Genomic DNA, 13614 nt, shown 5'->3' with positions numbered 1-13614 from the left:
CTCTCTCTCTCTCTTTCTCTCTCTCTCTCTCACACAATCTCTCGATTAAAGTCAATTATAGTTTGCTGGCATGAAATCTACTCAAATTACTGCAAAAGCAAAAACAGAAACAAACGGCAGATAATTAAACCAGATAGACAGCAACCTTGAAAGTGACAACATGATTCAAAATTTTTGATGATCACTTCATCAGTCACTGTTTACTGCAGGGCACCCACAAAGCATCTGACTCCATTTCCCTATGTTATTCATACCCAGCAAATATGTTAGTGTTAATACTTTGGCCTGTATTTTTCAGCAATTGCTAGAATTAGACTAGAACTTAGAATGTTCATTCTTTACTTTTTACCATCCCCTTCCAGCTCCCTACCACACATTTTCTCTCCCTCTCTGTCTGTTCCTCAATGTGTCCCAGAGCCTATTTCATGCCTGAAATCTGGCGCCAGTCGCCTCGCTGGCATATAGCTCCACTCATCCCCCTCCATATTGCTCCATCGTTCCGCTCCATCCATCCCTCAATCTCTCCTCTTCTCCTCCTCCTCCTCCTCTCCTTGCCACTTTTGCTTCATTTGGCTCATGATGAGGTGTCACTGTTCTGCCCTTGAGCGGGCGAGAATCCCCTCTGACAAAAGGTGTTTGTGTGTGCGCGTAGATGCCGGTGTGTGTAATGTGATTGCCTGTTCCTGTGTGGCTCTGTATATGTGTTTGTGTCTGCTCAGAATGTGCGTGTGGCCCAGCCTGGCCTGTGGAAGTGACAGACATCAGGATTGTGCTGTCACAGCAGGAGAAGAGATGATATACTTGTCAGGGGGCTGAGAGACAGGGAGGCAGATACAATGTGCAGATAAATGCACTGTGCTGCTAGTGAGATAATGTAAAGGTGCTACTGCTGGGAAATACAGTATACAGTACAATGTACAAAGTACCATTGATGCAGAGTGAAATAGCTCACATGTTTTTGTTGTTTTCTTTGGGCATTTTAGGCCTTATAAAGTACAGCTGAAGATGTGAAAGCAGAGAGACGGAGAATGACACGCAGCAAAGGGCTGCAGGTCGGAGACAAACCCGTGGCCACCTTAACAAGGACCGAGCCCCTGCACATGGGGTGCATGTTCCACAAGGCGAGCTATCCAGGCACCGCAACACACGTTTGTTTTATCACGACTCCCATCATGTCATCCCCCTGTTTCTCTGGTATGCTTGACTGTATTTCACCAGGTAATCTCAAGTGATCATGTGATATGATGCTTGTCTGAAAGTACTCATTACACAATGTCAAAAAACATTAAAGTGTACCTTTAATTAAAACTAAACCGGACTGGACAATTACGCTGATCCAAAATGGCCTGGCTTGAACTAACCTGGACTGGACTGAATAAAGTGATCAAACTTAACAGAAATTCAATTAAATTAAATTAACCAAGAGTGAAACAGCTCAACTTAAACGTGTGTAGAGTAGAGTGAAACAATTTGTATCATCAAGAGCAGCAGCGTCCTGTTCTGAAATGAACATAACTTTACAGGTCTGAACAAGGCAAGCATTGTTTTCTGCGTTTAGAGTGGAAACATGGTTATTTATCACAGAGGCCTAATATTTCATTTGACTGGGATCTTAAGATGAGTTTATGTCATGAGTAGCAGCAGAGGCTGTAGTTTGGAAGTTGACAGACAGGACAAGATGGCGGCTGGAAAGACGAATATTAGCCTGTCATTCCAGTGTCACTCCCACAGTCTTTGTAAATGATAGCCAGGCTGGGGCACATGATACCATAGCTTGCTGCAGGGAAATGACAAACTAAATGTTATCGGGAAATACTGTAGAATGTGAGTTGGTGGTTGACAGAGATGTCCATACTTTACTGGAGTATTTATTTTACAGTAGACTTTTTACTTTTACTCCTTACATTTTCACGCAACTATATGTACTTTCTACTCCTTACATTTTAAAAATAGCCTCGTTACCCCTATTTAAGTTTGGCTTGTTTTCATTTCGGCTTGTCATCGTCAAACACAAAAAAAGAAAAAACGTATCCAGATAAATCATGCCTTCCGGTTAGAGTGAATTTGATTGTGTTTGGATGAGAAGTATAAACATATACCATTCCGACACACTATTAGTGTGGACCCGGACGTATGTAGCCTAGTACGAAGTTGTCCATGGCAGAGACTTAAGAGAACTTGAGCGAAATTTCCCAACCAAACAACAGCGAGGAGTTTGGTAGCCAGGAAGACCATCCCTGGCCATATCTGGAAGAATTTTTTGAAATGGTGGGATGCAAAAACATTCGGGGCTTGTTCTGTGCTTTGAGTTCTGTGCATATCTCACGTCATTAACATGGGGGAAACTTTGGATGTTTCCTTCAAGATCTTTGGTCAGAAATGTGTAAAACACTGATTATATTTTAAGTACGCAAAGCAAAATTAACATAATGTAATAAATGTTATAAAAGAAACTCCTGAAACTAAATATTAATTCAAGCATTATCACCTAATGGACAAGAAAGCAGCCCCTGCAGCTAAAAGCATTCACTTTTATTCATAATCTATATAACAAATTGCTTAATCAGCCTCTGTGTTAGCAATACAGCCACAATAAAAAGGCATTGATTTGTGTAACTGACAAAAACACAGGTGGCCATTAGCCTGTCATAGCAGAATCAGGTAATAATTACCAGATTGTGATTACCTTGTCATTGTAGCATTATTTAATTTCAAATTATAATGTTGTTGACAAATTGAGTCATATTGCAATAATCTCCAAATGATCAAGGCAATTTGGGTAGAGTTAAATGACTGAGATTAATAATGGATGTAAGTCCCTGTTTAGCCCCGGGGCAAAGCAGTCTATTAACTTGTCATTGCTGGACAGGGGGACGTAGGCTGCGACAGTGCACATAATGACAAATGTAAATGTCCCTTCATGGTGAAATATACCTCATATTAAAGTCTAAAACTCCACATGTAGTGAACAGGCTTGTAGCAGGGGCATGGGTTTAGGCTGCAAATGAAATGGAGCCTAATCATTTCAATCTTATTGACAGGCACAAAATGATTACCTTGTCTCAAAAGGATTTAAAGGGGAAGCAGGAGGAAAGGCTCATGTTAATGAACCTCAAAATGTGCATCCCTAATGTGCAGCTGAACATTTTAGTAAGTTAAGAAAAATTTCATACAGAAGGTACACACTGAATCTTAGTCAATATAGCTTAAAGTTGCAATATTTACAATAATGTGTGCAGCACGTCAGTGGCAGGCCAGTTGATATAAGCATGTAACTGTCAATGCCAGAATCGCAGCAATTGAACATACTGTCCCCAAATCAGCTGCAAGCAATCAACTAATTTGACAATTAGGATGACTGTTGTCATGAGCCTTGATCACAATGTTAGTATTAAAATCTCATGTATGTGCCACTCCATTGCAGGCTGCCTGAATCAGCACTCAAATATTGCTACACCATACAACTGTTTCACCAAATCTAAAATTATAAAAACAGGTTGACAATAAAAGTAATAATGTATTGATCCCCAGGAGGGAAATTGAATTTTTGTCTCTCTGGAATAAACTACCCAATGGCCTGAAATACCTTAAAGACAATGGATTGTCAATAAATTTAGAAGAAATATCCACAGTATCCAGGTAATGAATCCAAGGATCACCTGACTTTTATCTTGAGCCATCTGTGGGTCAAAGTCTTAATTTGTGACATATTTCAATATTTATTAAATGGATTGGCCCAACATTTTGTACAAGCATTCATGATACCGAAATGATGATACATAAGGACTTGTGATCCCCCTGACTTTAACTCTAGCACCACCATGAGGCTGACATTTTTGATATTGGATAAAACATCTCAACTATTGGAGAAATTGACATGAACTTTCATGTCACCTTCAGGATGATTTATAATCACTATGGTAATTCCTTTACCACACCTGCCTTATACTTAACTAATGATATTTCCATCCCATGTTGCCATGCTGGTGTTAGCATGTAGCTCAAAAAAACAGTCTAAGTACCTCAGTACAGCCTAGCATCGCTGTAGACTCTTATAAACATAGTGACGTCTAAATCCAGTCCAACAAATTAAGCACATGCATTTCTTCTTTTTGTAACATGATTTTTGTAAGAGTGTAAAAATAGTGACAGACAGATGAATGATACAGTGTGTAGACTGTATCTGAATTTCAACTGGATAACCTTAAGCTCCAAATAGAAGCAAGGCATATGTAACTATTTGAAATTACCTGGGACTGCTGTATGATCTCTCTAAACTATGCCCAACCCAGAATACCAATGAATTAAAGAAACAGATCTATTGTTGCTGAGCTATGCTTTTTCTGTTCGGAAGGGTTGGTTCACTGCTGTGAGCACAATGACAGCTTGTATTTTACTCTCACATTTTTATTCATTCAGCTACCGTATTCTCTGTTGCAGCCCTACGTTGTGATTTAGGTGAATAAGTTTGCTGTAATTGTATATCAAAATCTTGCCTACTGCAACCATAACCATAGGCCAACTTAATCCACATTTTCCCCAAATGCCAAGCTAAAATGACAGATTTGGGTGATTGGTTTATTAAAGCAATAATACACACACCTCCAGTCGGCACTTTAGCAGACATTTCACCCAGGCCATGGTGGGAAACTCATATCCTCTCAAAGTGTGTAAATTATTTTTATTATTGTTGTAGTTGTAGTAACTATTTTGTTTTTTCTGGGACAAGGAGTAGGTTGCCACTTAAAGTGCTGGTGTTTAGCACAACCACACATACACACACACACACACACACACACACACACACACACACACACACACACACACTCATAATGCTTGCACCAGAAAAAGCATAGCATACTGAGTGACAGCAGTGAAAGTGTGGATAACAAGTAGAATGAAACAGGAACACACTGTAACACTGGATATAGGCTCTAAAAGAGTAATGATATATGATTTGCAGTTGAATTAATATATACATACAGAGAAACACTCTTACTCGAAGAACACACACATTAGCTCGCTCTCACACTCACACTCACACACACACACACACACACACACACACACATACAGACGTCAAAATGACTACAGTGCAAGAGGGACTATGTAGCTGCAACAGTACGTCAGAACGGACAAAGCATTTCCTCAAGTCAAGGTTGGCTAACACGGGAAATAAAATGCACACATACAAACACACACACCCCGAGGCTTACAGAGGAAAGGTTGAGTGGCAGGTAGTGAGCTGAAGCATCAGTCACTGTTAAGACTGGGGATGTGTGTGTGTGTGTGTGTGTGTGTGTGTGTGTGTGTGTGTGTGTGTGTGTGTGTGTGTGTGTGATTACTGCCATGAGTGGTGATCTGGGGCCAAGGTGCAAAGTAAATATGCCTGAGGCACACATGTGTTTGTGTTTGTTTCTGTGTTTGTATGTGAACGCAAAGGGTTATCTGTTAATGCATCCACACACATTTCTCCCCACAAGGTATTATTAGCATTAAGTTATGGTCTGCAGGAATGTGTTCATGTGTAACTATTACCACTGTACAGTGATGTGGACCTTGGAGCTTACCCAGGGCCAAGTTCAACACCATTATGTTTCTCTCCGCTTAAAAAACACTCTAGTCCATTCGGCTTTTACTTTCCCCACGTACACCTTTCCTGTCTATAATTTAATAATAAATGCTTATATATATTGGTAACTGTGAGTCAGCTGATGCTGCCTGTATCCCTGAAACATCTCGGTTGCTTGAGTAAACTCTACTTGAATGTAGTCAGTGTTCACCATGTAATTTCATGCAGTATGTTTAGCTTCCGACACCATTTATTTGCAGAGCACACAGGCTAACTGGCAGCACTCTCTGGTTTCTGTAAAAGTGGCTTGGCATAACCAGTATTTCTTGAAAATAATTAAATTCGCCCTATTCAGCTTGGTAACTTGGCTCAGTTCCGCTTTGACCACTAAAGTGTTTTGGACATTATAGTGACAATGGTAATAGATAGCTTGTAGGTTAGTGGTTTGCACTGACTTGTTTTTATCAACATTGCACCCCTCTATACCTGCTGCTTCACGCACCACCAGCCCGGCCCAGGGGATTTCCACAGTCATACCAAGTTAGCTGGAAATCTGCATTCTGTGCTAGTCACCATCGGATTTCACCACATACATTTTGATTGTCACCATTTGAAGAGCTCTACATGCATTGAAATGGGATCATACATGCTGTTGTAAAAAGTTTACCAGCTCATGCCACACTGGGCATCTGTCCTGTCCTGAGCTATGTCAAGCAAACCGTAGGTTATCCACTCAATAACAAAATAATGGCCCATCAAGTTCTTCAAGGACCCTGGGTTGATACAATATGTAATTTATGGTTATACTTACCATTAAACGACAGCTGGGTGTCAGTCTCTTAGACCATCAACATCCACATTCCTTTCTTGAGTTAATAGCTACACTAATTAAACACAACCACAGTCAGTTGTGGGGAAAACACTTTCAAATACAGATAGCACAAATAAAACTTTCAGTGCACACCCAACACACACACACACACACACACACACACACACACACACACACACACTCACGACTCACATTAATATTGCATGTGGCCTAAGGCAAGATTAAAAAAATAATTCCATGGATGCGGAGGTCCAACAAACAAAAATAAATTAAAGTTCTCTTTATCAGCTTGCACTAATTGTTTGAAATGTATTGACTGTAATTTTAATTTGCCATTTGACTGCCATGTGTGTTTGTCAAATATCAACAACGACATAAAAAAGTAGTTTTTGTCTGTTGTTTGTGTGCAGGCATGTGTGCGCATGTGTGTCTGTTTCAAGCTTTAACCAGATTTTTTGAACATTTTGGGTAATACACCTGTTAGTTGCCTTACCAAGAGTTGGATGAAAAGATTAACTTTGTGTTTCCAGCACAAAAAGAGTGTAGAGCGGGCCCAAGCCATGTTTAGGCTTAGTTTAGCTCAGTTTGGAAATGGCGAACAAGCAAGCCTTCACCAAATGAGAGAAGGTACACTTTTCAACAGGGCAACATGATGCATGTCGTTAGTTAGCTAGCCAAAAGTCTTCTTTAAATCACCTGGGTTTTGTTCACAAATGGAAAACTGTGCGAAAATGGGCACTTCACAACAGGACTTCTGGGATGCTGCAAGAGGTCACCAGGGCTGTATGTTGTTGGTCAGTAAATACATTCAGTGCACTCACAAGAATTATTCCTTAATGTACATTTTTTCATTTCCATTTCTACATGTGTTAAATACACAAAAAACAATTAATTATGACAATGGTAGAGTTGTCAGAGGACTCTTTTGATGGACCAAGGCAAGCTTTTTCCAACTGATTCTACTCTTCGGGTTAAGCTAAGCTAAATACATCACAGAGAAGAAACTGACCCTAAACTTACTATCTAACTCCCACAAAGAGAGCAAATATGTGTACTTTCCAAAATATTGGTATTTCAAGTGCAGCAGAGTTGATTTAGCTTACTTTCAGCCACTTCATTTTGTGGAGTGGTGGGGAGCTCACACACAGACTAAAAGGCACACACATAAACACATATTTGCAAGCAATGCAGATGTGAAGGGTTCCACAGTGTGAATTACATCACTCTGTTGCTTAACAAAATATACAAAATCACGCAGATGAATATTTATGCACACAGTCTAAATAATATAAGTTAACCTTTAGAGGGCCAACAGTAGCCCGCAAGCTATTAGACCTTTAAACAATGGTATTTGAGCACACCCACCCCAAACACACACGCACACACAGACGCATCCACGCACACACACACACACACACACACACACACCACACACACCACACACACACACACACCACCAACACACACATCACACAATCTAATGGCCTTTTCATGGAACAGCTAATTACCTGTAAATGACTGTGTGGACAAAGAAAGTGACTGACTTCTGGCCTTGGCAACTTACCTCGAGTAGTTTGTGGGTGTGTGTGTGGGTTGTGTGTGTGTGTGTGTGTGTGTGTGTGTGTGTGTGTGTGTGTGTGTGTGTGTGTGCATTTGTCTTCAAGGACCTTGCCTTCACTATAAGGACATAAGGATTCAATACTGCATGACAAATATCTAGGGTCCAGCTTTTAGAGTTTCAGATGCCTGCCACTAGTGGATATATGAGAACAACACTAGCGACACTAACAACTGCTGCTTGCTAGGAACTGTGTTCATTTGGTTCAGTTTTACTTTTAAAAACAGCAACCTAAAGATTTTGAATTTAAAAGACAATTATAAATGGAGACGGTATCCGCTAAAAGCTGTTGTAAGTCTGATTGAGATGTTTTATTGTGTACACGTGAGTGACAAAGGGGCAATGTGTTTCTAGTAATAAATCAACTTTATATTGCAACCATTAGCTAAAAACTCTAGATGGCTATTACCAGCTGATCACCGCTACAACTGCAACTGTGTTGCAATCATGTTGTTGACTGAAATGAAAACATATTGTAACTTAAATATTGGCCACACTGATCCACAGATTTCTCTGGAATTATGTCACAACGTCAGTACATGTCAGTGTCAATGAAGGAAGTAAGGCGTAATGTTGGTCAAAGGCAGCTTTTTAAATCAAAAACATCAGTTGACTTACTTATTAAACCCCAATATTTTCATGATTACAGCAAGGTACAGTGTGTATATTTTGTTCTGTAACCGTGTGTTGTAGAATTACAATAATTGAACATTGAATGTTGAAGCTTGTATGGCATTCTTTACTACAGTATGCTGTTTGTAAGAGTACTGAGGTATCTCCAAATAATGAGGATTGTTTCCAACCCATTCAATTTTAAACAATAACTAACACAGACATCGCTGTCATACACATCATCAGACAGTCATACACATCATACATACTGTACATCAGACTTTAATCTTTTCTACAGTTCATTTGCATATTATGTGGTCCCATATGGGGTCACATCCCAAAGGTTGAAAAACTGCCACGTTAAACCCTTTTGTGGCTGTCTATCAATACACAGCTTTTTACTGTAATCATTTGGCACTCTGGAGGCTTTGTTATTAATGTGATTTCAACCATGGTAAACCTAATACAGCATAGCCTATCTGCAATGGTTTTCACATGCAGATGTTTGGGAAGGTTCCACTGTAACAGGAATGAAGTCTGTTTGGCTCAGTGTGAGGCGCCCACTTTTCAATTTATGCAGCTGCCACAATGGAAGCTTCTACAAACATAACTGTCACCAAAATATATTGTATTTCACATGGCAGCACGTTAAGTAATCAGTTCACGTGTGGTGTCTGCTTGTGCTTGTTAGATGGTCATACTGAACCGGTGCCTGCTAACAGATGAGGAGTTGTGCTCGCCTGAAGGTTAGGCAGGCTTGGGGCATGGCTTAAATGAATGAATAATGTTCTCCCATCCCTCAGAAGCTACTGTTGAAGTGCCCTTGGAAGAGGTACTGAACCCCAAATTGTTCTAATTGAGCTGCTCAGTGGCCAGAAATGCAAAGCCTTGGCTGCGCTGGGTGGTTACCAAATGGGGTTGTGTGAAAGAGTGCAAACAGTGTGGGAAAGCAGCCACCATGCAAATACTGGTTCATTCTGATTGAGGTGTGTATTATAAGTTGATTTACTTTGCCAGCCACTTTGGCAGGTAACTAACCATCAATTGGAGGTTCTGCTCAATTGTGAAAATCTAGTTGCCGTGTGAATAAGTGAAAGCATCTGATGAATAGGCCCATGTCTCAACTAGGAGCCAACAGTAATTTAGAGGTCTTATTGTTATGAGTTAAGACAAATAATTAAAACAGCTTTATAAGTTGTGAGATTTTTGCCTGTCACAGGGACCGGTCAACTCAATATTTTAGGTATGGATTCCCCTCTTTTTGGTGTTGCCTGGTTACATCAGGATTATAAACTTAACTTTTGATCTAGCACTACCAAAACTAAACTACTCTTGGCTTTTTCAATACCTGTTACTATAGCAAGTTGAGACGCTCTGATGTGGATGTCGTATTCAATCTGACCGCCTTTATTATACTGCATATTATTTATGGTGCAGCTATTACTATAGATCAATAACACTTAAACTGCTCCATTGATATCGAAACCTGCACTGAATTACAAGCAGATGGGTCTTTGGTCAAATCCAGACACACACATATGAACACACACACACACATACCACTTGTACATATGATATAATGCAGTGACCGTCTAATGACCCAATGTTGTCCTTGTTCGCTGTTCATTTCCTGTGCTCTGTGAGGTACACTTTTTTAGTCAAGTCATGCAGACTTGACTAAAAAAACTGGCTTTTCATTACATAAGATTGATGTGTGTGTGTGTGTGTGTGTGTGTGTGTGTGTGTGTGTGTGTGTGTGTGTGTGTGTGTGTGTGTGTGTGTGTGTGTGTGTGTGTGTGTGTGTGTTTGTCTTCAGTTTACTCTAAAGTTTGAGAGGCCAGCTGGTTAACAAACCGGTATGCACGCACGCACACACAAACACACACACACACACACACACAGTATTATGTTTTGCTATTCTTCCAAGGACACTGTATTTATTTACATTAATTCCCAAATATGTTAAAAGTATGGATTGTAAAGGATTACTCCTCACAGGTAAAAATAAACATGGCTATACCCACACACACAAACAAACGTACCCACGCACACAAACAAGCATACACACACATTTGCGACCTTCACTACAAATGGAGAACACTGCAGATACAGTGTGTGTGTATTTGTGAGTGTGCTTTTGAGTGCCAACTACCAATGCACTAGATCTCAGACATTGTCAGCACTGCCAAGGATATGACACCAGCTCTGCAAAAAACAAGCAGCAGATGGATGGATGGATAGACTGGTGGAAGTGGACATAAATCCTTTAAACTCAACGGGCAGAGCGATGGACTAACACTGCAGGGTTGAGATTTGATTGGTGCAATCACTCCTCAAATTGTAATATGCTTTTATATGTTAAAGGAAACCTGTGGCATTTTGAGACTTGGGTGTCACTCTCATAATTGTGGCAGCTCTGACTATTTTGAGCATCTTGAGTTTGCATCCCATCACATCCATTGTAAAGATTTAGGAAACAGAGTATGGAAAATAGTTCATCGTGCAGTTAGCTACAATAGCTGGCCAAAGGGGCTCATTTCTGTGTTTACTTTAATTTGTACTCAGAAACAAGCGTGTATTTGGAAGGCTTGAGGAGGTTTGTGCTGCTTGCCCCACACATTGCTTCAGTTGCATTTGTACCCCAAATCTCTGCAATGGAGGTAGCCAAGGAAAATTGGTTGAAAAATTTCTTTATAACATATTGTGATCTGGGTGTTCTAAGAGTTTCTTTGACAGTGAAATTATGAGAAGATAAAGACCAGAGATATTAACCATATTAACCTATCATATATTAAAAAATGTTTTAAATGCTTAACCTGCCAAGGTTCTTTCAATTGTATGACACAGGCATGAAAAGCTTTCAAAGAGAAGAAATGTGTAGATAACTCAGCTTTAAAAAAAAAAACAAGTCAGATAGAGCCTCGTTCTAAGTTCACAAAATATTATTTATGGGAAGATAAGTTACGTTGAACTGAATGCAAGACATTCAAACACTGCACACTATTATGTGGTACACTCTCAGATACAATTTGTTACAAATTATGATTTCAATCTCTGGATCAAACATGACCGGACAGCTCACACATGAGACAAAAACATCATTACTCTCACAGTTCTGCTGGTCATTGGCCAACAGTTAAGGTCATTTTTAAATCAGAATGCCAATATTCTTCTTTGGCGTGTGCAACCTGCCAGCTGAAGTCAATGTCAATTTAGAGCACTGCATCAGTGCAGTATCCTGGTCTCCTCAGAAATGTGATCACATAAAATGCTACTTGAAATGTTTTACTCCTGGGGAATCTTATCGATTTGCTGATTTATCCAATCACTGGTTATCAGTAACAGCAGTGGCACATCAAAAATGGACATTTCCTGTCTACATTACATTCTCTGATGACAGTGTGACATTCTTACAGTACGCATGTGGCATTTAATGTCTATAGTGATAGTAACCTTCCTGAACTTTTTGGTTTATTACGGAATCTTATATTATCTTATATAATATAATATCAATAAGTTCTTTATTTCTAGCTGTATTCCTGTAGGGACCCATAGTTTAGCTATTGGAAACCGTTTTTATCATTGTACTCAAATGTTAACACCATCCAGGTTTTGGATGTGACTATACATGTGCACGCAACACAAATACAACCACCCAAAATGTCCAATTAGTTGGTATAGATTGCATTTACGTATACAATTTGATTGATGGTTGCATGCTGAGGAAATGACTGATTAGCACAAATTTCTAAACTATTGTTACAGAAGGAAGAGGTGCTGAATCCACATGGATTTTGCAATGTTTGTAACCCATTACATGCACACACACACCTTACACACATATATTTACCAGAACATAATTTTGCCTACCTAGATTATTTAAACGGACGTTCTCTCAATATGCTCAATTTACTCAATTTACTCATCTTCACATTGATTTCACATCCATATGATGGAGAGTTAGGAAGTGGGGGCACAACTCTATCCTTAAAGAGAGAGAGAGGAGAGCGGTATCAACAGCGACCCAGATCCCCCCCTGCACCCCTCCACACACAAACACACACACACACACACACACACACACACACACACACAGGTCGAATATTCAGTTTTGCCTTGAGTTAGAAATATAGAACAGACTTCACTTTTAAGCAGCTAATACACATTACACTGAATTAGTAAATTAAAATAATGAATATAAATTGACAGAATGAAGAGAGACTATGTCGTCTTCATCGTATCCTTCACTCTCTGCTTTTCTCTTATTTTTTTACCCAGATCCATCTGGACAAAAATCCGTCCCGTCTATCGAGCGTCCCACTGACGCCCACAGCAGCTCTCTGCAACAATTCTCTGTGCAAGCATATTGAAATTCTCCACACGCTCCGAATACTGCTTGACACACACAGTCCCACTCTCTTTATTCCCTAACCAGCATAGCACGAGTGGGGATTTGTGCATGAGTGCGATGTAGAAACGGACACAGAGCGGGAGATAGATGTTCTTTGATAGTGTTGCAAAAACCCAGAGCTGGGTAGTCCAACAGTGGCAAACCCCATCCGTTTATTGAACCTCGAGACCTCTAGCATCTAGCTGCCCTCCCAACCTCCTAAAGCAATTGAGTCACCCAACTAGCCCAAACTGCCACCCGGTCACCCATCCAGCCACGCTGTCACTCAAGCACAGCAGTGTTACCCTTCACCATCAGATACTCTTCTGCGGATTTGTCCAACCTGCCACCCATTGATGACAGTCATCCGACCAGCCAGCCATCATAACCCGTCACCTTACAGGACACCCAGTCACCCACCCACCCAGCAGAGGATCGCGACTCTCTTCCCTAGAACAAGTGCGCGCCGCCCGGCTGCGAGCGTCTTACCTTGAGCGCCTCTATATCCAAAGACGTCGACCGGTCCATGATAGAGGGGTGAATTACTGCAAAATCAGGCACAAAAATAGAAGTCCCCACAGGCAAAGATG

General features: G+C 40.3%; 1 protein-coding gene across 1 annotated transcript in view; it reads right to left on the bottom strand.

Annotated features, from left to right (window-relative positions):
• LOC116698496 (zeta-sarcoglycan) overlaps nucleotides 1-13614 on the bottom strand; it is a 372560-nt gene that overhangs the window by 358278 nt on the left and 668 nt on the right. The window contains exon 1 of the mRNA XM_032530441.1: nucleotides 13514-13614. This exon is cut by the window's right edge and continues 668 nt beyond it. Within this exon, the coding sequence (XP_032386332.1) occupies nucleotides 13514-13552 (39 nt within the window). The 5' untranslated portion in view covers nucleotides 13553-13614. The remainder of the gene's footprint in view (nucleotides 1-13513) is intronic.

Source organism: Etheostoma spectabile, chromosome 2, assembly GCF_008692095.1.
Source record: "Etheostoma spectabile isolate EspeVRDwgs_2016 chromosome 2, UIUC_Espe_1.0, whole genome shotgun sequence".
Taxonomy (NCBI): domain Eukaryota; kingdom Metazoa; phylum Chordata; class Actinopteri; order Perciformes; family Percidae; genus Etheostoma; species Etheostoma spectabile.
This window is presented reverse-complemented; position numbering and strand designations above follow the sequence as displayed.